The 27,461-nt window shown below is 40.9% G+C and overlaps 1 protein-coding gene across 4 annotated transcripts in view; it reads right to left on the bottom strand.

Annotated features, from left to right (window-relative positions):
- The window catches only part of wfdc1 (WAP four-disulfide core domain 1), a 49,829-nt gene that overhangs the window by 17,725 nt on the left and 4,643 nt on the right, over nt 1-27,461 (bottom strand). For all 4 annotated transcript variants that reach the window (XR_012101936.1, XM_073070328.1, XM_073070329.1 and 1 more), the window contains 2 exons: nt 4,776-4,971; nt 2,191-2,274 (listed from right to left, as the gene is read on the bottom strand). Coding sequence is in view for 3 of the 4 variants with exons in the window: in XM_073070328.1 (XP_072926429.1) it covers nt 2,191-2,274; nt 4,776-4,971 (280 nt within the window). In the remaining variant the exon portion in view is untranslated. The remainder of the gene's footprint in view (nt 1-2,190; nt 2,275-4,775; nt 4,972-27,461) is intronic.

The following is a 27,461-nucleotide window of genomic DNA, read 5'->3' as shown; positions in this document are numbered from 1 at the left end:
GAGTTTAGGCATGCCTGCATTTTTCAGAAAATCACGTTACTTAGAGCAACTCCTCGCTGTTATAACACTCTTAATTTTAGAGGCAAACAAGCCCCACACAAATTTCTTTAAACCCAAGTTTTCCACAATAAAGTTCCATGCTTAAGATGTCAGTATAAATCCTGCCAAATATTAATAAACAAAACAACTTATTTATTTTGAGATACTGCATGCGAACGGACCCTTCCAGCCTATGATCCTGCAAATACACCCATCTGACCAATTAACTTACTTATCCAAACATTTGTGGAACGTGGGAGGAAACCAGAGCACACGGAATAAAAGCCATGCAGTCATAGGGAGAACATATAAACTCTACTGGCACTATAATAGAGTTACACTAACTGCTATGCTTTCGTGCTGGCTCATTATTGTTTTCGTAACTAACAACTATTCTTATTGTGTTAGTTACTTAAATAATAGTAGTGACAAGCTCATAACCAATGGATCAATGATATTGGTCTAGCAATGTGGTTTCTTGGGATAACGCCTCCACTAAAGCATCAAAAGTGAACAGTGATTTAGAGCATTTCATGTGCAAGCAATATGCTGCTTCAGAAATGCTTATTGCTTTAGTGGATTTATGTATTCATTGAATTACAAGGTTTTTTTCTGCTGATCATCAGATCTCAAGTATAAGCGGGAGTGCCGGGGGCAAAAAGAGCTAAATTTTAAAAGATAGGCCTGTCTGAACAAGTTGTGCATTTTAATGGACATGCCAGCTGTAGATATGGGAGCAGCTATGAAATCACGTTCTTTTTCTGGATTACAGCAAGGAAGAGAAAGGACTATCTTGGGATATGGACTTTGCTACTAAAGACAATATTGATTTGCCATCCCCAAATACAACTGAGTGTTTGACAAGTGTTTTAAATGGGGAGTAGAGCCAGTGATATAGCAGCAAGCCTCGAGTCCTGCAGAAGTCAGATGGCCAGATCTTATCACTACACAATACTGTACTTTCTCTTTGAGTAGGATTTAAAACATCATAAAATGGGTTTAAGCTAAATCTGCCATAAATTCCTAATTTTGCTCAACTGGCCAATTAGCGTAAATTAATTTGTTCCATAGCTGATTCCAAAAAAATGTACAAAATACCCAATGTTTTGTCAAAAAAATCCCTATCTTCCCACATTGTGTCACATGTAGATTTTGCCAAATTTTATGTCCCTTTTATACAGCTGTGAAATGAAATGTCCTTCTCATGATCTAATACATGTACTGTAACAGCCTGGTTACGATTTTTACTGCTATGCTGTAGGTATATCTTTCTTAGCAGTTCTGCAAGAGCAGTCTGTTCTGCTTTTAGCAGGTTTGGGTTCGAGCTAAAAATAAAGGGCTATCCTTTACAACTTAGGAATGTTGTGTCAGTCAATCAGGATGGTGGAATTGGGAGAAGGTTCTAGAGAACGCTGGGCGGAGAGGTTTTTGTGATGGACACTGGTGTGGGGCAAGGTCTTTCTGGAGGGAGCTGGGAGTAGACAGGATGGCTGAGGATGCCGTCCCTGTTGCACAAGATGCTTTGTGCAGATGAATGGTTTCAAGGAGGAAGAACCAGTACTACCATGGGGGAGCCTGTTTGCTCGAAAGGGATTTCGAGTGACATTCGGAAAGGGGCGTGTGCTTTCACACAGACTGTGGGTCCAGCACTCGAGTTAAAGGCAACTTCAAGATGAGCTCCACTGCGTGTGCACATTTGGACTGGGTTAACAGTAATGGGCCCTTTTAATTTTTCTTCTTTTTTCCTACTAGCTGGTCGATAAAGCTGAAATTTCTAAATACACTTAAAAAAAAATAATTGTATGCAGTGTACAATCTGGTATTTCTTGCCAACGGCTAATTGCAATGGGGCAATATCTACACAGATCGGGGTCCGGGAGGTTGAGACATCCCAGCTTCCTGGTTTTGGTGGGACCCAAGTCATACCGACCCTAGACGTACAGAGATTGAAAAAGGTGGTTTTCTCACGCTGAGTCCAATGGCTATTAGTGAGGGGCTAATGAGTCACATCTCTAGAGATGCCCAGTAAAAAGCGGTTTCAGTACTGGACTTAAATATTAGGCACATCTGGTCTCTATCTTAGATGAATATTGTATATATTGCCTGATATTACATATATTTAAATCACTAAGAGTTGTGAGGAAACAGCACCTTGAAGCACTTCTTCTGGTCCATCGAGTAACCATCCATTACCCCCAAGCCATCTGGGCTTTGGCTGCACCAACCAATCTAAAACTGAAAAGTTCAAAGTAAATTTATTACTGAAGTACACATATGTCACTATATACAACCCCGAGTTTCATTTTCTTGTGGGCGTACTTAATAAATTCATAATAGAATCAATGAAAGATTGCACCAACTTGGGCGTTCAACCTGTGTGCAAAAGTCAATAAACTGTACAAATACAAAACTAAAGAAATAATAATAATCAATAAATATTGAGAACATGAGATGAAGAGTCCTTGAAACTGAGTCCATAGGTTGTGGCAACCTTTCAATGGTGGGGCAAGTGAAGTTGAGTGATGTTATCCCCTTTGGGTCAAGTGCCTGATGGTTGAGGGGGTTGAGGAATAACTATTCCTGAACCTGGCAGTGTGAATCCTGAGGCTCCTGCACCTTCTTCCTGATGGCAGCAGTGGGAAGAGAACATGTCCTGGGTGGTGAGGGTCCTTGGTGATAAGAACATAAGAGATAGGAGCAGGAGTAGGCCAATCGGCCCCTCAAGCCTGCTCCGCCATTCAACAAGATCACGGCTGATCCAATCTTAACTCTAGTTTTCACCGAATCCCACAAGGCAACAGTGCCAACCAACAGGGCACCATGCCGCCCATTTTGTTTTATTATTCATCCCGCCCAAACCCATGTGATCACCCGGGGAAAAAAAACCGAGTTGCCAATTGAGGAGAAAAAATCTGGAAAATTCCTCTCCGACCCATCCAGGCTATCGAATACTGGTCCAGGAGATCACATGGCTGATCTAAACCTAGCCTCATGTCCACTTTACTGCTCGCTCACCGTATCCCCTAATGCCATTTTTATCCAGGAATCCAGGATGGATCCTTCTTTCCTGCAACAACATTTTGTATAGATGTGCTCAACGGTGGGGAGGGCTTTACCCATGAAGGATGTATCCACTACTTTTTTGTAGGATTTTCCATTCAATAGTTTGTTGATTGAATACTTGTTTGTTATCGACGCCTATCAGTTTTTCCTGTGCTGGATCATGTGTGAGTGAGTGAGAGAGAGAAAGAGTGGATTTTTAACCAATGTGCTCCCTGCAAATGTTTCAATGAGAAGGAACACAATTCAGTTAATTCTTCTAATTATTTGGTTTACCAGCAAAATCACAAAGACACTTTATCATCTCATAATTGGGATATCCACTCTAGTTAAGAAATTGAAGATGCTTTTAATAATCTTCATCATTTTTTGAAAAGCATTTGTTTGATGTGTGGAGGTAAAACTATTTTACTGCTCCTTGTGCTGAATGTATTATAGACCATATTTTGTATTTATCATACCAGAACAATGAGCAAGTTTTCATTCATTAATTTGTGTTTTGTGAATATTGTGTTCCAAAGTTTGTTTCTGTACAAAGGCAAGTTAATGAAGGCAAATTGTGTAGGCAAATCAAACTCATGCCATGAAAATCAGGCAGCATTTCTGGGAAGAGAAACAGTGTTAATGTTTCATACTGAAGAACCTTCATCAGAAGTGGCAGCAGGGGTGGGGTAGAAAATAAAGTTAAAATTGCAGAGAAGGTGGAGAGGAATGGATAGGACAAAGTGGTAGGATGTGTCCAGGGTTGCTATTGAGAGAAGTTTTCAATCAAATGCTTAATGGAAACATTTACAAAGAGAAAACCTTTCATACTGTATCCCATTCCCCTTTTATTCTGTCTGTCTGTCTGTGTCAGCTTACATGGTTGTACTGATTACCCAATGTAAATATAAGGGACAGTACCTGACCTTCTATCTGGGCATGTTTTATTCTTCTGGACTCAGTATTGATTTCTACAACTTCAAGTAAATTGAGTTCCTGGTCTGTACCGGGACAGAACAGCTTTGTTGCAAGCCATCCATGTGCTTTTGGCTTAGTTTGTCTCTCTCCATTACCACTGCTGACCTACTGTGCATCATCTGCACTGCTGTATTTTGCCTCTTTTCATGATCAACTTGCATTTCTTACTTTCTTACTGGAATATCACAACCTGCCCAGCTAGCTGTTGTTCTTCAAGCATCTTTACACAGTGTAGATTGCCACAGGCAGGTAAGATTCGAGTAAAGTTAGAAGAAGAATGTTTTTCTCACTCAAACTGTTCCCATTAATTGTATGACTTCTACAACAACCCCGACTTCACCTTGTCAGAGATATTCTCTTTATTTTATCCATCTTCAGCCCTTTCTCTGCAAATTAAATCTCACTCATTTTCTTTCTTGCCCAGTTCTGACACACAGGAAATGTTAACTTTTTTTATTTCCATAGATGTTTTCTTCCCCATCATTTTCTGATTTTATTTCAGACTTGTATTTTGTTGCTTTATCCACAAAACAACTCATAGTAGAGACAATTTGAGTGTAGATTCCTGTCTTTCCCTTAAGCAATAAAATTGACCAAGCAGTATGTAGAAATGAAGGAATATTACATCTGCCAGCCATCATTGTGATTTAGTCGCAATTTCACACTATTGTTACAGTAATAATACAACAAAGGATTCAAGCACAGGTTAAGTATACCTGGTGGTGGCTGCACAGATTCCAAGCAAGCATAAATGCAACCATTGTAACAGCATCGTTTGTGCCTTTCACACTCAGAGTCTGACCTGCAGCTGGGAACCTCACAGGCACTGTCCGGTAATGCCTGAGGTGGAGGTGGGCACCGATCGTTCCTCTGGTATTGCGATGAATGTGAAATCAACTGATACTCATAGTCCTGTGGAAATGGATTTCAACAACGGCATAACTAATGTGACAACAATGAATTTCAACAACAGCATAGCCAATGTGACAACAAATCACATCATCCAGCTCTAAATAATTCACGAAAATACTATTAATTGCATATTTCAGTTTCAGAATCAGGTTTAGTATCGCTCACATATGTCATGAAATTTGTCATTTTGTAGCAGTAGTACAACACAAAAATTACTACAAGTTACAATACAAAATATTAAAATCAATAAATAATGCAGAAAGAGGGCAAAATAGTGAGCTTGTTTTCATGGATTGCTAATAAATCTGATGCAGATGGGAGCAAGCTATTCCTGAAACGTTTACCCCATTTCACCCTATAAAAGATATTCCCTTTGTCCTATCCATTACTCCCATCAGCTTTGCTACAACCTACATTTTTTAAAATCTTTACATTCTAAGTTATGATGTAGGGCCTTTGACCTTAAATGTTAACACTGTTCCTTTTCTCACAGGTGATGCCTGACTTGTCGAGTATTTCCATCATTTTGTTTTAGATTTCCAGCAGGACCGTGGGTTGGAGGTCAGAGGCCCAGAGGCAGACAACCCTGCGAGTGGAGGCCCATCTCTGCGTACGGGTGGGAAAGGGAGTCTGTTCTGCTGTTATTGCTTGTTGTATATGGGCTGGGTGTTGTTCTGTCAAATACTGTGGGCGTGCTACGTGGTGACACTTCTGGGCTGCTCCGAGTGAATCCTCAGGCACTGTTGGTTGTCAATACAAATGACACATTTCACTGTGTGTGTTACTGATGAAGACTGAAATCAGCGCCTTGCAGCAGCACGAGACTGACACCACAAATCTGTGTGTGCACCTGCTCAAACAACCGCCATTCCACGTCCAAACTGCAACCTCATATGTGCTTTGGCTTTCGGCCTCAGAAGCCACGTGCGTAGCAACAGATGACTGCACAATGTTTAGTCTTCCTCGGACCCCGAGAGACAACAACCAATTAATAAATAAATCTAAATCTGCAGTTTTTAAAAAATTTCCATAGTTACTGATTATTCCTTTTATATTTACAATATAAAAGCATTTTCAATGACAGCTGAGCAGAGTGACAAGGAACATGGCCACCTTGATGTGTTACGTAGCTTGTAAGTGGAAGCGGGCCAGTCTTTCTCTGAGATACATTCCCAACAGCTTTTGGTTAATGTGCCCAGCTTGAATGGGTCCAGTACTTTCACAAATTAGGTTTCTCCTTTCTTTCCAGCCTCTTTCTAAAGCTTATTTGTGAGTAACCATGTCTGATCTTCTTATCATCTGTTTTCTCACATGAGTAGCCAAGCCAGTTACGCTCAGACACGAGGGAATCTGCAGATGCTGGAAATTCAAGCAACACACACAAAATGCTGGCGGAACACAGCAGGCCAGGCAGCATCTATAAGGAGAAGCACTGTCGATGTTTCGGGCCGAGACCCTTCGTCAGGCCACTCAGACATGCTGCTTAAGCTTGTTACTCGCCCCAGTGTGCGTTCACTTACTTGAATGCACACCCAGAATTCAAGACTGCTTCTGCTGGTTTTGTAATGAGCCTTTGAAAACTAGCCTCCCCTTAATGAACTCTGTCTCCACTTCTCGCTACCTCTGTACAGCAACTAACATAATCAAAGACGCCCTCCACTTCTGATCCCTCTATGAGGATTGGTATGTGTTCCTTCATCTTACCCTACCTGAAGTCCACAATCAGCTCTTTCGTCTTAGTGCCGTTGAGCGCAGGGTTGTTGCTGCGACAACACTCCACGAGTTGGCATATCTCATTCCTTTAAGCCCTCTCGTCTCCATCTGAGATTCTACCAACAATGGTTGTATCGTCAGCAAATTTATAGACGGTATTTGAGCTATGCTTAGCCACACGGTCATGTGTATATAGAGAGTAGAGCAGTGGATTTAGCACACACCCGAGGTGCACCAGAATTGATCATCAGTGAGGAGGAGATATTATCACCAAACCGCACAAATTGCGGTCTTCCGGTTAGGAAGTCGAGGATCCAATTGCAGAGGGAGGTAACAGAGGCCCAATTTATCAGCAACTGCAGTTGTAGAAGCCACAGTAAGCAGTGGTTCACCTGATTTCAGATTAGCCACACTGTGTAGGGATTCAATTAATTTGACCACAGGAAAATGCATGCCGCTAACTCTGTTTAATTTTCCTATTTCTTCTTATTGCACCACAGTTGCACATTTGGAGATCTTTACTCCCAGTTCTCCATTGGTATGAGAGGCAAGAGTGCTGTAGGAAATGCAGTGACGCTAAATGACAAAAGAGAGGATATATGTATATATATATATAAAATATCCTATCAAACAGTGGATTTTATTTGGCTTTTTTGACACTGATCAACAGAAAAAGTGAAAATAGATCTCTACAAAGTAACCTAGATTAATTATAAATATAAAACACAAAATAATTGATTGCATAAGTATTCACCCCCCCCCCCCCTTAATAGGACATACCAAATCATCACTGGTGCACCCAATTGGTTTTAGATGTTACATGGAGATCTGTTTTTGGAGACAACTGTGCAATCAAGGTGCTTCAACTGAGTAGAGTAAAAATACACCTGTATCTGGAAGGTCCAACTGCTGGTGAGTCAGTATCCTGGCAAAAACTACACCATGAAGACAAACCAACACTCCAAGCAACTCAGTGAAAGGTTATTGAAAATCACAAGTCAAGACATAGATACAAGAAAATTTCCAAGTCACTGAATATCCCTTGGAGTACAGTTAAGTCAATCATCAAGAAATGGAAAGAATATGGCACTGCTGTAAATCTGCCTAGAGCAGGCCATGCCCAAAAACTGTGCAAGAAGGAGACGGCTGACAGAGGTCACCAGGAGACCTATGACAAGACTGGGGGAGTTACAAGCTTCAGTGGTTGAGATGGGAGAGACTGCACATACAACAACTGTTGCCCGGGTGCTTCACCAGTTGCAGCTTTATGGGAGAGTGGCAAAGGGAAAGCCACTGTTGGAAAAAAACTCACATGACATCTTGGCTAGAGTTTGCCAGGAGGCATGTGGGTGACTCTGAAGTCGGCTGACAGAAGGGTCTCTGTTTGATGAAACCAAAGCTGAGCTTTTTGACCATCAGACTAAAAACACTCCATCCCTACTGTGAAGCATGGTGGTGGCTGCATCATGCTGTGGGGATGCTTCACTACAGCAGGCCCTGGAAGGCTTGTGAAGGTAGAGGGAAAATTAATGCAGCAAGATACAGGGAAATCCTGGAGGAAAACCTGAAAGTCTGCAAGAGAACTGTGACTTGGGAGAAGATTTGTTTTCCAGCAATCAATGATCCCAAGCACAAAACTAAAGCTACACAGGAATGGCTTGAAAACAACAAAGTTGATGTCCGGGAGTGGTCAAGTCAGAGTCCAGAGTCCAGATCACAATCCAAATGAGAATTTGTGGCTGGCCTAGAAAAGGGCTGGTCACTCACGATCCCCATACAATCTGACAAAGCTTGAGCAGTTTTGTAAAGAAGAATGGGGAAAAATTGCAGTGTCCAGAGGTGATGGAGACCTCGCCACACAGACTCAAGTCTGCAATTGCTGCCAAAGGTGCATCTACTAAATACTGACTTAAAGGGGGTGAATACTTCTGCAATCAATGATTTTGTGTTTTATATTTGTAATTATATAGATCATTTTGTAGAGATCTGTTTTCACTTTGACACAAAAGTCTTTTTCTGTTGATCAGTATCAAAAAGGTTAAATCCACTGTGATTCAGTATTGTAAAACAATAAAACATGAATACTTCCGAGGGGTGAGTGCTTTTTAAAGACCCTGTAGGTATGTATTCGTGTGTGTATATATATATATATATATATACACACACACACACACAAATACACCCCCCCCAAGACTTTTGCAACTTTTGCACAGTTCTGTAGTAACTTTACACTGTACTGCTACAAAAGAGCAAATTTCATGACATATAACAGTGATATGTGTCTCTATTGTGGACTGATAGTGCGAAGGGGACAGGGATAGGAGAAACACAGTTGGGAAAAGGGTAAGGGTGCGGGGAGGGAAGCACTAGAGAGACATTCTCTAATGATTGATAAACCAATTGTTCGGAATCAAAAGATATTGCCTGGGATCTCAGTGTGTCTTCACTTATGTCAATCTCTGCCCTGACACTCCTCCTCTGCCACCTGTCCCACGCTCTTCCCATGCCACTCCCAACATCATTTACACCTGCCACATTTACAAACTCACTCTCTACTCCACGTTGACAAATACACTACTATGCAAAAGTCCTAAGCACCACAGGTATATACAGTATATGTGCCTAAGACTTTTGCCCAGTACTGTTTCTAAACATCACACCTTTGAGGCCCTTAAGTGATGTAGAGCATATGAACTGGAGCATGCTTTAACTGGAGGAAGACATTCTTTTTGTTTTAATTTTCACCTCCAGCATCCACAGTGCTTTTACTTTGCATAAAAGCTCATAGCATTTTCTTTTAAACTTGCATGATTACAATGATCACCTCCAGTTAATTTCAATCATCTAATTCAGATTCCATCGAGCAAAGTGACACTAGCTAGTAAAGTGAGAACTTTTCACCTCGCTAGATGCCACAACAGCAAAGGGGAATTAAAAGATGGCTGAGCAGTGTCAGTTTGAGAACATTGATGGATGTGGTAAAATGATGAATGATGCTGCCACCTAGTGGACAAAATGGAATATTTCTTCCCAGTTCTTGCCTGTACTGGTGATAGAATCACGGAAAATCAGCGTGGGCTATGCAATCTGGCTCCACTATTCAAATATAATTATGACTAAATATCTACTTCAGTACCCTGTTGACAAAAATGCATAACTTGCTAACTATTAAACTTAATGCCCCAACCAATAAAATGTGCTGTATACTTTATTTACCACCAGCTGTACTTGTGTTACCATTTTCAGGAAGCTATTGACTTGCATCCTAAGATCCCACCATACATCAATGCTCCTAAGGGTCATGCCATTTACTGTATACTTTACCCTTGCATTTGACCTCCAAAAATGCACCACTTTACGCTTATCCAGATTAACTCTAACTGGCATTTCTCCGGCCCAAATTTCCACCCATTCTGCATCTCTTGGTACCATTACTTCCTGCACATCACCTGCCTTCCTTGCTGTACCTGAATGCTTACCTTCAGCAAGTGGTGTTCAAGGACACTCAAGTTTCAATGTGCCTACCATCTTCCCATTTTAATCACCACTTAGATGATAATTTGACCTTCAGATTTCAGGAACAAAATCAATAACCTCACATTTATAAACTTTATATACAACTGTATATGCTGAATTGCCATGTACTTGCCTATTCACCCAAATGGTCTTTGCATCCTCCTCACAATGTACATTCCCCCTATCTCTCCCCTCTTCCCAATATATCTGAAAGGTTTTAGTATGCTCCTCTGTGAAGACAGAATCAATGTAGGTGTTTAATTCCCCCCCCCCCCCCATTTCTTTGTTCAAATCAAGTCAAATCAAATCAAGTCTACTGTCATTTCCACCATAAACTTCTGGTACAGTACACAGTAAAAACGAAACAACGTTCCTCCAGGACCCTGGTGCTACATGAAACAACACAAAACTACACTAGACTATGAGACAGCACAAGCTACACTAGACTACGTAAAACAACATAAAAACTGTGCTAGACTACAGACCTGCACAGGAGTACATAAAGTGCACTAAACAGTGCAGGGCAGTGCAATAATTATACGAACAAGATAATAGGCACAGTAGAGGACAAATTACAATATAATAATAAATGATGTAGATGTCAGTCTGGACTCTGGGTATTGAGGAGTCTGTTGGATTGGGGGAAGAAACTGTTGCACAGTCTGGTCATGAGAGCCTGAATGCTTCAGTACCTTTTGCCAGATGGCAGGAGGGAGAAGAGTTTGTGTGAGGGGTGCGTGGGGTCCTTCACAATGCTGTTAGCTCTGCAGATGCAGCGTGTGGTGTAAATGTCTGTAATAGCGGGAAGAAAGACCCCGATGATCTTCTCAGCTGACCTCACTATCCGCTGCGGGGTCTTGCGATCCGAGATGGTGCAATTTCCGAACCGGGCAGTGAAGCAGCTGCTCAGGATGCTCTCGATACATCCTCTGTAGAATGCAGTGAGGATGGGGGGGGGTGGTGGGAGATGGATTTATCTCAGCATTCTGAGGATGCAGAGATGCTACTGGGCTTTCTTGGCTATGTAGCTGGTGTTGAGGAACCAGGTGAGATTCTCTGCCAAGTGAACACCAAGAAATATGGCACTCTTAACGATCATGAATTTGGCGCTCTTAACAATCTCAACGGAGGAGCCGTCAATGTTCAGTGGAGAGTGGTCGCTTCGTGCTCTCATGAAGAAAACAACCATGTCTTGTTTTGCTCACATTCAGAGACAGCTTGTTGGCTCTGCACCAGTCCGTTAGCTGCTGCACCTCCTCTCTGTATGCTGGCTCATTGTTCTTGCTGATGAGATCCACCATGGTCATGTCATCAGCAAACCTGATGATGTGATTCGAGCTGTGTAGTGCTGCACAGTTGTGGGTCAGCAGAGTGAACAGCAGTGGATGCTGCCTCCGATCCGGACTGACTGAGGTCTCCCAGTCAGGAAGTCTAGTATCCAGTTGCAGAGGGAGGTGTTCAGGCCCAGCAGTTTCAGCTTTCCAATCAGTGCTGAGGAATGATTGTGTTGAATGCTGAACTGAAGTTTATGAACAACATTCGAACGTACGGGTCTTTTTTGTCCAGATGGGTGAGCACCAGGTGGAGGGTGGTGGCAATGGCGTCATCTGTTGAGTGGTTGGAACGGTACGCGAACTGCAGGGGGTCCAGTGAGGGAGGCAGCAGGATCTTGTTGTGCCTCATGACGAGCCTCTTGATGATGGATGTGAGAGCAATGGGATGGTAGTCATTGAGGCAGGACACTGAAGACTTCTTCAGCATGGGGACAATGGTGGTGGCCTTGAAGCAGGTTAGAATGGTGGCGCTGCTCAGGGAGATGTTGAAGATGTCAGTGAGAACATCTGCCAGCTGGTCTGCACATCCTCTGATCATTCTGCCAGGAATATTGTCTGGTCCAGCAGCCTTCCGTGGGTTGACCCTGCATAGAGTTTTCCTCACATCGGCCACGGTAAGACACAGCACCTGGTCATCGGGAGGAGGAGTGGTCTTCATTGCCACTACATCATTTTCTGCCTTGAAACCAGTGTAGGAATTCAACACATCTGGGAGGAAGGCAACACCAGCACAGGCAGGTGATGCTGTCCTGTAGTTGGTGATGTCCTGAATGCCCTTCCACGTGCATCGCGTGTTGCCTCGCAATAATATTCGACTCAATTTCTGACTTTAAAAGACCTGAAGTTACCTTCACTAACCTTTTTATATTTACATAAGTATAATGGCTTTGATAGTTAATTTTTGTGTTTTACATGGAGCAGTAGAGTGGTGTAGTGGTTAGCATAACACTATTACAGCGCCAATGATCAACAATCAGAGCTCAATTCCCACTGCTGCCTGTGAAGTGCTTATATGTTCTCCCCGTGACCATGTGGTTTCCTCTGGGTGTTCTTGTTTCTAAGCCTACTTTCCAAAGATGTGCTGTTAGGGTTAATGACGTGCAAGCATGCTATGTTCATGCTGGAAGTATGACGGCACTTGAGAGCTGCCCAACACATTCCTCGCTGATTTGACCTGCCACAAATGACACATTTCACTGTGTTACATGTGACAAATTAAGCTAATCTTTAATCCACAGTGTTATTGTTAACTTGATTTCATCAGTCTAGAAATACACTCAGTGGCCATTTTGTTAGGTAGATCTGCTCGTTAATGCAAATATCTAATCAGCCAATCATGTGGCAGCAACTCAATCCATTAAAAAGAAACGTGCAGATATGGTCAATTGTTGTTCAGAGTAAACATCAAAATGGTGAGGAAGTGTGACCTAAGTGACTGTGACCATGGTGCCAGATGGGGTGGTTTGAGTATCTCAGAAACTGCTAATTTCCTGGGATTTTCATGCATGACAGGCTCTAGAGTTCTAAGAGAATGGTGTGAGAAACAAAAAATAAACATCCAGTGAGTGGCAGTTCTGTGGGTGAAAACACGTTGTTCACGAGCGAAGTCAAAGGAGGATGGCCAGACTGTTTCAAGCTGACAGGAAGGTGACAGTAATTCAAACAGCCACATATTACAAGAGTGGTGTGCAGAAGAGCATCTCTGAATGCACAATACGCCAAAATTTGAAGTGGATGGGCTACAGCAGCAGCAGATCACAAACAGACAGAAATACACTCAGTGGCCACTTTATTACAGTGGCATGCAAAAGTTCAGGCACACCCAGTCAAAATTTCTGTTACTGTGAATAGCTAAGCGAGTAAAAGATGACCTGATTTCCAAAAGGTATAAAGATGACACATTTCTTTAATATTTTAAGCAAGATTACTTTTTTATTTCCATCTTTTACAGTTTCAAAATAACAAAAAAGGAAAAGGGCCCGAAGCAAAAGTTTGGGCACCCTGCATGGTCAGTATTTAGTAACCCCCCCTTTGGCAAGTATCACAGTCTGTAAACACTTTTCTCCAAACATACCTTTGCTCATTGTGTCAGAATTCAGCATCAGAAGTTTGCAAAGGAACATCTAAACAAGCCTGGTGCATTTTGGAAACAAGTCCTGTGGATGGAAGAAGTTAAAATAGAACTTTTTCTAAAAGTTTTTTTGTATTTTTTTATAATAGAAAAAGGATGCAGAATTTCATGGAAAGAACACCTCTCCAAATGATAAGCATGGGGGTGGATCGATCATGCTTTGGGCTTGTTTTGCAGCCAGTGGCACGGGGAACATTTCACTGGTAGAGGGAAGAATGAATTCAATTTAATGCCAACAAATTCTAGAAGCAATCATCACACTGTCTTTAACAAAGCTGAAGATGAAAAGAGGATGGCTTCTACAACAGGATAATGATCCTAAACACACCTCAAAATCCACAATGGACTACCTCAAGAGGAGCAAAGCTGAAGGTTTTGCCATGGCCCTGACAGTCCCCACCTAAACATCATTGAAAATCTGCGGATAGATCTCAAAAGAGCAGTGCATGCAAGACGGCCTAAGAATCTCGCAGAACTAGAAGCCTTTTGCAAGGAAGAATGGGTGAAAATCCCCCAAACAAGAATTAAAAGACTCTTAGCTGGCTACAGAAAGTGTTTACAAGCTGTGATACTTGCCAAAGGGGGTGTTACTAAGTACTGACCATGCAAGGTGCCCAAACTTTTGTTTCAGGCCCTTTTCCCTGTTTGTTATTTTGAAACTGTAAAAGATGGAAATAAAAAAGTAATCTTGCTTAAAATATTAAAGAAATGTGTCATCTTTATACCTTTTGGAAATCAAGTCATCTTTTACTCGCTTAGCTATTCACAGTAACAGAAATTTTGACCGGAGTGCCCAAACTTTTTCATGCCACTGTAGGTACCTACTGTAAAGAGACACACAGTCACAGTTACATCCTTACTGCACGTGACTTTAACTTGTGATTAGGTGTTTCTTTGTTCCATGCATACAGATTTCACATTGTGACTTTGAGCTAAATATCCCTCTTAACCATTGCCCTGATTTCCTCCTTTACCTACACCACATTGCCTCAATTCCCTCTTTGCATATCCTCACCATTGTTAGTATCTACAGGAGGTGCTGCATCAAGGCAGCAACATCCAGTATCAAAGTCACCCAACATCCAGGCCTTGCAATCTTTCTGCCGCTACCATTGAGAAGGATGTACAGAAGACTGAATTCTCACACTACCTGATTCAAGAGCAGCTACTCCCCTTTAACCAAAACCCTAATCACTACAGTTTAGCATCAATATGACAACATTGATCATTCTGCACTAAAAAGGACCACTCTTTTTTAAATTGTCTTCTTTTTTGTAAAAAAAGTGTGTAATTTATGTTCAATTACATTTTTCTTGTGAACGCTGTTGGTATGGTTATATGTTCCTGTGATGCTGTTACAAGCAGATTTTTTATTGTACCTGTCCATATATTGTACTTGTGCATATAAAAATAAGCTCAACTTTTACTGTTGATCAAGATGAAGGCAATATTTTTTTTCTGTGAAGAATGGCAATATTGTTGAACTCAAAGAACAGACGGGACTAATACAAAGTTAAAGGGGCAACTCCTTTCTCCATTGAATACACAACAGTTTGAAATTAAGTTTATTAATTTAGCAAATAGCATTCCACATTTCTGCAGGTGGCTTTAGTTTCTAAATATGTAACATCCAATTGTGCCTTAACCACCATAATTTGACTGATGAAACTCTGACTTTGATACTGAAAGAAAACCTACCACAACAGCAAAACACTACAAAAGGCGGATTTAAAAAATGTAAAGTATCAGAGCTACTCAGCAGGACTAGAAGACAGAGCCAGAGTGAATCATTATAGTCTGCAGAAAAGCAGAGGACTAAACAAGTTTTGGGTTCTCACTGTGAGCTGCATACATCAACAAAGTATCAAAGACAAATGGGTGAAATTTGCCGCAGAAATTCACCTCCATTATGTTTCCGGCTCTTTCTCTGTTGAACTTGTTTTTCAAAAAAGTACCATACCACAGAATTTTCAATAGCACAGTAAAAGGTGGAAACACTCAACAGGTCAAGCAGCATCTGTAGAGGAAGATGCAGAGATAGTTTCAGCTCAATGATCTTTCGTGCCCTCTAGTTAAACTAGGTGGAAGGTGATAGATCTCTGATATTAACTCTGATTTCTTCTCCACAGACACCACCAAGTCAACACAGCATTTCAACATTTTCTGTTCATTTACAGATTTCCAGCGTCTGTTGCATTTTGCTCTTAGACCAGAGGAATTTTACAATTACACCTCTGAATTCATTTACCTCAATGCTTAGGCAGGAAATAGTGTTTAAAAAAAAAATGTTTCGCTTATCTGAAAATTTTAAATGCTGTGTCCCCAGTTTACCAATATCAGACTTATTAACAACCCAGATGTACAATCAAGCACTAGGGAGACCAGCAGGATATTTTGCCAGCAGCTAAGGGACTGTAGGCTTCTCCTGCCACCTGGAAACCCAGCTTGTGGTCGCATTTCTGACTTGTGAACTGTCCAGGTTATGAACAGTTTATAAAAATGGAACCTTGCTGGAATATGGGGAGGACCTGAAAGAATGCAAAATGTAGTCAAAACGGTTCAAAAGTGCAAGATACTAATAGTAACAGAAAATAGGTCTGCTCAGCAATAAATGGGCAAAGACTAACAGCTTGCTAAGCATTCAATACTGGCAGCCACATGATTTATGTTCATGGGGTTTTTAACTATTCCCAATTATCAATTTCAATGACCCTTACATAACAGAGCCACAATGGAGAAGCTCTGGTCTGGCAACTTTAGTGATCAGACTCCAGGTTTTTTTTGTGTGACTGTGGGGGATTTTTCCGAGCCAGACGAAGCACATGGCGAAGTTTACTTTCCTGCATCATTCACCGAGTCTGGTTAAATCTAGGATTAGATCATATGTTTCCACATCTTTCCTATAGCCTTAGGCCTTCTTCCCAGATCTCAGAAGATCAAATGTTTGAGAATTTTATGCCAAACATAAACATTGATAGCAAAACATAAGCCTATAACATTGTTTTTAACATTAGTACTTTTAAAGCTCTATTAAAATGTTTGGATAGTATGATATCAAGAACACTGAAGTTTAGAAGATTTTAATTTATCCTTAAATGTTAATTAAAAACTTCTCACTTCAATGCTGAACTGACACAATCGAGACTCACTTTCAAGGGCTCTACAACTCATGTTCTCAGTGTTATTTTTTTACTTGCTCTTACGATTATTTGCACAATGTGTCTTATTTTGTTTGTTTTTCAGTTTTTATGCACAGTTTTTCATAAATCTGATTGTATTTTTTTATTTTCCTGTAAATGCTTGCAAGAAATAAACCTCAAGGTAGTACAATGTACTTTGATTATAAATTTACTTTGATCTTTGATAGTAGCTTTCAGTCTGTCTCCAGTTGGGAAGAATCTGATGCTGTAAGTTGGGACAGCTCTGTTGTTGGCCCAGACCCAAGTAAAACCACCAACCCCATAAAACCTGAGGAGAACCTTCAGCTGTCAGCCTGTACTTCCCAATATCGGGAGATCACAGTCTCCCATTCTTTTGCAGGTTAATTGTTAAGCCCCGGCATGTAATTTCCCAGCCAGTGGAGGCAGATTCATCTTGTACATTTATTTATTTATTTTATTTTATTTGATACAGTGTGAAATAGGCCCTTCCAGCCTTTCGAGACACACCACCAGAAATCCAGCAATTTAATCTTGGCCTGATTGAAGACAAGTTACAATGACCAATTAACTTACCAATGGGTACCAACTGGTACATGTTTGGACTGTGGGAGAAATCGAAACACCCAGAGGAAACCCACATTGTCATGGGTAGAATGTGCAAACTCCTTACAGGCAGCAGTGGAAGTTGAGCCTTAGCTAGCTGCCATCAGCAGCATAAAGAGTGACCCTAAACCCACAGGCTTGCAATCTCCTGTGATCGTCCTCCATTCCTTTGTCACTCCTGGTGCATGCGTTACCAGAGGCATTCACTGTTTACCTGAGGGAATGTCCACTGCTGATCTCTCGCACATGGGAGGGGACTGGTGTCAACTATTTATTATCAGTCAACACTGCTGCTGGCATTCTCACCAGTTGTCCGTAAACTCTCAAACATCTGCATTCACCATTTCTTATCATCGGTGCAAATTAGAAATTCAGTCACACACGTGCTGTGACAAAATTTCTGATTGGCACCGATCATAAGAAATCTCACTGACAACAGGGAATCAAAATGGCCTCTATAGGGACAGTTTTCCCTGTACAACATGTAACAATGTCTGTGGAACCTAACCATTCCAGCTTGTAAAACTAAAAGGTAATGGAAAAGTGCCCAACTGCAGCAGGAAACATTTTAAAGCACTGACAAAATGAATTATTCTGGGAGTACAGTGACGTTTGTTATATCAGCAAATATGTAATGGTAAGGTTTTAATACAAAGGACACTGTGTTCTTCGTGGGCGATTTAAAAAGCAAAGATATTGATGGCCTTGAGCGGGTGTCTCCCCTGACTCCAAAACAAGGAGCTTTGTGGTTTAGACTTACTTTCTTTGAAAACCTATGAAGTTAAAAAAAAGTTACATTTTTACGAGACAAGTGAGGCACCACAGGAAGGAACTGAGGAAACTGAATGCATGAGTGGCAATAATTATAACATTTCCCTTAGAGAAGGGATGAATGAGACCAGCATGCTGCTACACCTCAGGACTTCCTCAATTAGTGTCCCAGAGTTCAACACAATATGGTAGGAAGTATCAAAGAGAAGTTTTTTCTCAGCGAGATGCTTTGTAAGTAGAAAATCTACTATGAGACACTATGCATAAGACTGAAAGTTTTAAATCTCTTCCATTAACTTGGTTTCCAAAAATAACATATCGTAAGCTTCAATATTGACAGAGTGCATTTTCTAGGAGGATAGCTGTGGTTTAAGAAGTTGCCTTGCCTCGACCTTCTCAGGGGCAACAGGGAATGAGGAATAAACGGGCCTTGCTAGCAAATAAAACTGCAGATGCTGGATATCTGAAATTAAAAAAACAGAAAATGTTGGAGTTCATTCAGCATTTCCTGTTCACCATTTCCAGCAGTTTTTTGGCCTTGCCACTGCTGGTCTGATCCCATGAGTGAATAAAAAACCTGTCCTTGAATTTACTAATGTTGCCAAGCTGTTATTTTAAGATTAGGTGCAGTCAGCAGGCTTTTAATTCAAACATCTTTTAAAGGAAAAGATTAACATGGATTTGATTCTCAAACAAGAGAAAATCTGCAGATGCTGGAAATCAAAGTAAAACACACAAAATGCTGGAGAAGCTCAGCAGGCCAGGCAGGACCCATGGAAAAGAGTAGACAGTCGACATTTTGGGCTGAGACCCTTCATCAGGAAGGAGAAAAAGATGAGAATTCAGAGAAGGTGGGGAAAGGTTAGGCAGTAATACAAGGCAGTAGGCACTAGGTGAAAGTGGAAGAGGGGAGGGGTGAAATAAGGAGCTGGGAAGTTGGTTGGTGAAAGAGGTAAAGGGCTGGAGAAGGGGGAATCTGATAGGAGAGCACAGAAGGCCAAAGAAGAAAGTGGGCGGAGCACCAGAGGGAGGTGATGGGCAGGTAAGGAGATAAGATGAGAGGGGGAAATGAGAATGGGGAATGTTGAATGGTGAAGGGGGGGTGCAATTACCATAAGTGATTACTGGATCTGATTTTATTTGTTTGCTGATAGTTTATCTAGAACATGAGATATAAGAGTGTTGGTTAACTAATCTGCCCCTCAAACCTGGTCCACCTTTCAATGTCATGGCTGATCTTTCACCTTGGTACCACTTCCCCACACTAATCTGATATCTCTTGATTTTCTCTGTGTCTATCAGTTTTTTTAATGTACTCCAAGACTGAGACTCAAGAAACATCTAGGTAAAGCGTTCCAAAGATACTGTGCTCTGATTGAAGAAAACTTCTCATTATCACAGGACCGAATAGCCATCTGCTGATATTGAAATTGCAAGCCCATTTTCTAGACATATCAGCCAAACAAAATGTCATCCTTACTTCAATCCTGTCAAGCCCTACATGTGTTTTCTTCTGAAAAGTACTGAAATAAATTGTGAATTAAATACATGCATCTTCATTTCTTGGGCATGTATGATTTCTTGTGATTTGCTACATCCATCCTTCAACTTGTACTGAGCAATGTTTCTATACTCTCAATTTTGTCAAATAATAGCATAAAATGTTCATTTATTGAAAATTTTTTAAAATATGCAGATGTTGTTCTGTAAGCCATCGGCAGCTTGAGTGCGACTTAGTGTGGAAGTAGCGGAGGATTAACTGATTTTTCATAATTCATTAGGAGCAGAACTTTTGCCAAAAGATTGAAGCCAAATTGTCACAGTTCCATTCCACAAAGCAGGAATGCCAGATAATTAGCAACACTTAGCTGTTAGAAAGTTACCAACAGAAATAATTAGGAATAAAATACTTTGAAGTTTGTAGAAAGATCAGAGGTCAAAATGAAGCTGGACTAGTCTTGTTTGACTGGCAGCAGACCTTTTGAACGGAATGGAGACATGGGAGATGGCAGATGCTGGAATCAGGAGCAAAAAGAGAACAATAAAAACTACCAAAAGGTCATTGGTGGCAGATGTTATATTATGTGGATGTCCAGAAAGAAACTGATTTTCTCCTCTTCATTCACTGGTAACTAATTAGTAATGCTGCACATACAGATGAAAAATGGAAAACAGAATTTAATGCAGCCTAGTGTGAGGTGTTGCACTTTGGGAAGCCAACCAAGGTAGGTCTTTCACCGTGAGTGGTAGGGCATTGAGGGGTCTAGTAGAACAGAAGGATATTGGAACACAGGTCCATGATTCCTTGAAAGTGGCATCAAAGGTAGATATGGTTGTAAAGAAAACTTTTGGCACCTTGACACAATGTACTGTGTACAGGAGTTGGAGCATAATCTTGAAATTGTATCGTGAGGCCCAATTTGGGGTATTGTGTCCAATGTTGGTCAGCTACCTACAGGAAAGATGTAAATAGAATTGAAAGAGTGCAGAGAGAATTTTACAAGGATGTTTCCAGGACTTGAGGACCCGAGTTATAAGGAAAGATTGAATAGGTTAGGACTTTATTCCCTTGAACATAAAAGATTGAGGGGTAACTTGATAGAGGTATACAAAATTATGAGGGCTATAGATAGGATAAATGCAAGCAGCCGTTTTCCACTGAGGTTGAGTGAGACTACTAGAGGTCATGGGTTAAGAGGGGAAGGTGATAAGTTTAAAGCAAACATGAGGGGGTAGCTTTTTCCACTCAGAGGGTGGTGAGAGTATGGTATGAGCTGCCAGCACAAGTGGTGGATGTAGGTTCAATTTCAACATTTAAGAAAAAATTGGATAGATACATGGATGGGATGGTTACTGAGGTCTCTGGCCTGGGTGCAAGTCAAGGGACTAAGCAGATTAATGGTTTGGCACAGCCTGGATGGGCTGAAGGGCCTGTTTCTGTGCTGTATTGTTCTATGACTCTAATTACTGGCAAGCAAACTCATGGGTCATCATACTCTGCTATCTGCAGGTCTTTTTTTGTTTTGTATGTGATTAAAATTGTATCTAAATCAATACAATCAATCCCACCAATCTCTTTCTGTACCACCACAATTGGTTCCCAGTAAGCATACAGCTAGTCCTATTCCCAATGCTGGAGGACAAGTAGTATGATGTCATTTACTGACTTGATACATGTAATCACACATGTTCTGTATATATGGATTTTACGGTTATGCCATAAAGATACACAGGTGCTCAGAGGAAAGGTCCTTGAATCATTTTCCATCCCAGCTATCCACCTCAACCATAAAGTATTGTAGAGTGGGTGGAAAAATCTGGTAATTAACCTTCAGGAAGTACTACATATGGTCAATTTTCTGCTGCTTGTTCAATTGCTTCTGTCAGTGGGCTGCACTGTGTCTGCAGCAGGTCAGTCTCTCCGGTCTGCTTTCCCATTGATCACAGGATGCCTGTATTCCCCTTGCCTTTTAAAATCTAATTACAGCTGCCCGATTCACGTGCAGGCAACCCACAGAAGTCACCAACTAAGTGAATTGGAACAACAGAAAACTCCCACTCATTTATGATCAGTCTGCTCACATTTAAAATATTTGGTCAGGGTTTTGGCTCCTTTGACCTTGGCCCTTGTTAGGAAACATGCTTTCAATGGACAGACGTTTAAAAGATTAAAAAAAACACTCAACCTTCTACTGAACTGCATGTTCCAAAGAAGACAGCACTAGCAAACAATGCTACCAAAGTGACGTACTCAAGACAACTCTCAAAGCAATTGCTTTCACTTCTTTTACAGCTTTTTAAAAATTTCAGATATGGTTCTACTATATGTCAATGATTTGGACTACAATATTAATGGATTTGTGGCTAAATTTGCCGATGATACAAAGATAGGTAGTGGAGCGGGTAGTATTGAGGAAACAGAGAGCCTGCAGAGAGAGATAGATAGTTTAGGAGAATGGACAAAGAAGTGGCAAATGAAATACAATATTGGAAAGTGTATGATCATGCACTTTGGTGGAAGAAATAAACAGGCAGACTATTATTTAGATTGGGAGAGAATTCAAAATGCAGAGATGCAAAGGGACTTGGGAGTCCTTGTGCAAGATACCCTAAAGGTTAACCTTCAGGTTGAGTCGGTGGTGCAGAAGTTGAATGTAATGTTGGCATTCATTTCTAGAGGTATAGAATAAAAGAGCAGGGACATTATGTTGAGGCTCTATAAGGCATTTGTGAGACCACACTTGGAGTATTGTGTACAGGTTTGGTCTCCTTATTTTAGAAATTGACATTGGAGAGGGTTCATTGAAGATTCCCGAGAATGATTCCAGGAATAAAAGGATTACTGTATAAGGAATGTCTGGCAGCTCTTGGGCTGTATTCCCTGAAGTTCAGGAGAATGAGGGGGGAATCTTATAGAAACATTCCAAATGTTAAAAGGTCTGAACAGATGAGATATGGCCAAGTTACTTCCCATGGTAGGGGATTTTAGGACAAGAGGGCATGACTTCAGGATTAAAGGGCATCCTTTTAGAACTGAGATACGGAGAAATTACTTTAGACGGAGTGTGGTAAATCTGTGGAATTTGTTGCCATGAGCGGCAGTGGAGGCCAAGTCATTGGGTGTATTTAAGGCAGCGATAGATAGGTTCTTGATTAGCCAGGGCATCAAAGGGTATGGGGTGAGAGCAGGGGAGAGGGGATGACTGGAAGAATTGGATCAGCCCATGAATGAATGGCGGAGCAGACTCAATGGGCTGAATGGCCTACTTCTGCTCCTATGTCTTATGTTAAACCCTGCAATCTACATGCTGGTGGTGTGATCTTGAGTCAATATGGTGATTGGCACTTTGCTGTCTCTGAGAGGGTTTCATGAGGCTGCAACCAAAGCATGCAGCATGGAGGCTGGGAAACCTGAACGACTCCACTTCACGACGTTTAGGAAGATGGAAAACATCGAGGCAAGTGAGTGTTCAGCACTGTCTACCAGGCTCTTGCTCTCTGCTGCTGGAGAAGATAGCTGTGTGTGGCGGTCTTGCTTACTGCTCCCGAGGAAAGGTCCTTGCTTTCGAGTGACCTTCTCTCCCTCGATGATGTCGGCGGATGGGGTCAGAACTAGGTTTAATTGCAACGGATTGTAGGTTTGGACGCTAATTTAGTTTTTACGATGTCTTCTATTTCTAGATTTAGTTCTGGTTGCTTTTTCCTTGTGACTACTGTTGGGCGATTTTTGAATTGTACTGAAACGATGCCTTTTGTGTTTTATATTCAGTACTTTTGATCGGTTTTTTAAAATAAATTTTGTGCAATTTTATTTTTCACGTGTGGGGGGATGGGGTTTGATGTTTTTCTCTGAACGGGTTGGTTCCATGGTTTTCTTTGTTTCGGGACTGTCTGTGGGGAAGATGAATTTCAGGGTTGTATACTGCATATGTGATTTGATAATAAATACACTTTGAATCTTGAATCTTTGACTTTTCCCCTGCATACACATGTATTATCCATTTAGAAATACCAAGTTAAGCAAATGTTGGTTTTAGCATAACACCAATGCAGAATAGACCTTTTTTTCCCCCAGAAAGGATATACACCAGACAAATTACACCTCTAAAGACTCTATGCTTTGATCTTTGTCACTCACTTAAGAACTCTGTAATTCAGCATCTCCCTTTTTTGATATGGATTCACTTTCATCTCATTGGGTATTTGGTCATTTGCAGCTTACAATAAAAAAAACTTTGACTATTAGTCTTTGAGATTTCACTTTAAATGTGGTCATTATCTCATCTTCAATTCCAGACCATCCTTAACATAGAAAATGAAGTGCAATTTTGTTATCTATCAAAAAGCATGAGATTTGCTAAGCTTTGTTGCTGCTTCAGAGTGGAAACCACAGACACTCCATTTTAATGGCCATAATTGTGGGACTTTCAAATCAGAATCAGATTTATTATCAGAGGGACACACCAACTGTTGGAGGATCTCAGCAGATCAGGCAGCATTTATGGAAACGAATAAACAGTCAGCATTTCTGCCTGAGACCCTTCACCAGAATTGAAAAGGGAGAAGAAGGAGTACAAGCTATAAGGTGATAGGTGAAGCCAGGTAGGTAGGGGAAACAGGGAAAGCATGAAAAGCTGAATTCTGTTGAACGTTTTTAATGGTTTCCTACCACCAACCACATTTTTACCTCCCCCCTGCCATACACTCCTCCCTTTCCACAGGGATTTCTCCTTCCCTGATTCTCTTGCCCATTTGACCCTCTCCACTAATTTTCCTCCTGGCACTTAACCCTGAGAGTGAGAGAAATGCTACACCTACCCATTCATCTCCTCCCTCACCTCCCAAAGCAGTCCTTCCAGGTGAGGCAACACTCCACCTGTGGATCTTTTGGGGTTGTCTTGTGTATCCAGAATGCAGCCTGTTGAACATTGGTGGGACCGAGATAGGCTGGGGAACAGCACTGTCGAGCACCTTCACTCCAACCACAAACAGCAGGATTTCCCAGTGACCAACTGTTGTAATTCCAATCCCCACTTCCATTCTGACATGTCAGTCCATGGCCTCGTCTATTGTCATGATGAAGCCACAGGTCGGAGGAGCAACACCTCATATTGTCTCTGGGTAGCTCCAACCTGAGGGCATGAACATCGATTTCTAAAACCTCTGCTAATTTCCCCCTCTCCCCTTCTTCAGTCCCCCATTCTGGCCCCCCTCTTACTGCTTCCCTTCTCCTCAACTGCATATCACCTCTCCCTGGTGCTCCTCCTCGTTCCCTTTCTCCCATAGTCCACTCTCCTCTATCAGATCCCATCTTCTGCAGCTTTTTGCCTTTTCCACCTATTACCTCCCAGCTGCTCACATCATCTCCTTCTCTACCCACCTAACTTTACTTATCACCTTCTAACTTGAACAAGATTGTACCTATCATCTCCCCCTACATTCTAATTCTGGCTTCTTCACCCTTCCTTTTCACTCCCGGTGAAGGTCTCGGCCCAAAACGTTGACTGTTTATTCATTTCCTTAAATGCCATCTCACCTGCTGAGTCCCTCCAGCATTTAGTGCGTGTTTCTCTGGATTTCCAGCATATGAAGAATCTTGTGTTTAAGTTTATTATTAGTGATACAGTTCATGGCATTTTTTCTTGATTTTCAGTGCGGAGGACCAGGGTACACTGAAGGACAAACGTCGTTTTATCTTTCACTATTCTCTACTCGCAAAGTGCAGTCTTGCTGGGATTGTCCAGCATTATGTAGTGGAATCAGTTCTCTGCTCTGAACCACAAAATGGGACCTCCAGTGGGGATTTTACGACTGCAGATTGTGAGGCAAAGAGGAAGGCAAACTATCGTTCAAAATAATTTTAGTATAGCTTAATGTTTTAATTATTTATAATCACTTGTACCAGGTTTTTGATTATTATTTTTAAGAATATTATATTATCTAGTTAAGTTGTCAGAGGTTTTAAATGCAGTGATTTAAAAAAACTAACAAAATCATCTATATTTGGCACAGCTCCAGCATCAGATTCAACAGCTGTTGTGGGCTTTTAGGTTTGTCCACGTGTCCCCAGGTTACGCTACCTAACTATACGACCTAATGTCAAGTTATCATTTAGTCTACCTTGCCAGATTCAAGATTGAGGAAAGCCAGTGAGATAGGCACTCATTTTAACATCCAGTTAAAGGGGGGGGGGGGGAGGAAGAAAACGCATAAAGAGTGTGGTGATTCCAAACAGGAGACAGGGTCAAGTCCCTTATTTGATCGCAGGGCTAATCAAGAAGTGTTGTGGTTTATTATTCCAAGCCCTCACCCACCACACGTTTCCTGTCTCGTAACATATATCCCTTTAAGACAAAAATATCCAATGTGAAAAGTAAGCCAGCTGTGACCATTAAAAGTAAAAGATATTATTAGATCAAAGGATAAAGCTAAAACTTAACCAAAAAAAAAATCAAAGTCTGAGGACTAGGAAATTTTCAGGATTTAGCTAAGGCAGATAAAATAAGGAAAGGAAAAATATTGGCAAATGAGAAGCACTAAATATTGCAGGAGATTTTGTAGATAGATAAAAAGGAAAAGATTAATAAAGGTTAATGTGGATTCCTCACAGCCTGAAACAGGAAAAATTACTGCTGCAAATAAGGAAAAGGCAGAGAAAGCAAACAGAGGAGATTTTGCAGATTGCTTGAAATCTTGAGCAACACACACAAAATGCTGGAGGAACTCAGCAAGTCAGGCAGCATCTAAGGAGGGGAATAAATAGTCAATGTTTCAGATCAAAATCCTTCATCAGGACTTATGGCAAGAAATTAAACAAATAATTTGTGTCTGCTTTTAAGTGAAAAAAGCACCAAAAGTGTCTTGGAAGTGACAGACGTATAGAATGAAGGACTAGATCAAAGACATAAACTTCAGTAAAATATTAGTAACGGGGAGCTATTTATCTGCACTTGATGCTCTTGCATATGATAGCTGTGATGATTGTGGATGCACTAGCTGTCATATTTCACAAATCCATAGATTCTAGATCAGTTCACACAGGTTGAAAGGTAGCAATTAAAACTTCACTATTTAAGAAGGAAGGAGAGAGGAAATTGAATCATGGACTAATTAGTCTAACATCTAGAAGGGAAACATTGGAATCTAATAAGAGAGAAATGACAACAGGATATCTGTCAACGAATGATACAATTGGGCAGAGTCAATTTATGAAAGGGAAATCAGTTTTGACAAATCTTTCAGATGTTTTTAATACTGTAATTTAGAAAATAGACAAAGATAAATGAATTGAAGCCACGCATTTGGACTTTCAATGGCCTTTGACAAGAGGTTATTAAGTTAGAAAACATAATGTTGGGTGTAATATACTGTTGTTGACTGAAGACCAACTAAAACAAAATAAAGATATTTTTAGGTTTTGAGGAAATCAATGATTATACAAGTGCAGGAAAGTGGAGCGAAGGTGAAAATCATCCAAGATCTCATTGAAAGGCACAAGGGAATAAATAGCCTTATTTTGTTTCTATTACTATCTCATAGAAATTCCTTACTTATGCCATCAGCAGAAATATTTTCTTTATCCTCATTCAAAATAATTCCTGCATGATTTAGTAGTATATTTGGAGTTCCCTCCATTTTTTTTAACATAGAAGTATTTTTGCTGTTGCCATTCATAGTTGGTGTTGATAAATTAGTAACTTGAATATCATCTTCAGAACCCCCAGTCCAAAGGGGTCTTCTGAATCTTTGTCAAAACAAGAA

This window comes from Hemitrygon akajei, chromosome 17 (genome assembly GCF_048418815.1).
Source record: "Hemitrygon akajei chromosome 17, sHemAka1.3, whole genome shotgun sequence".
Lineage (NCBI taxonomy): Eukaryota > Metazoa > Chordata > Chondrichthyes > Myliobatiformes > Dasyatidae > Hemitrygon > Hemitrygon akajei.
Note: the sequence above shows the minus strand (reverse complement) of the source record. Positions and strands in the feature narration are given on the sequence as shown.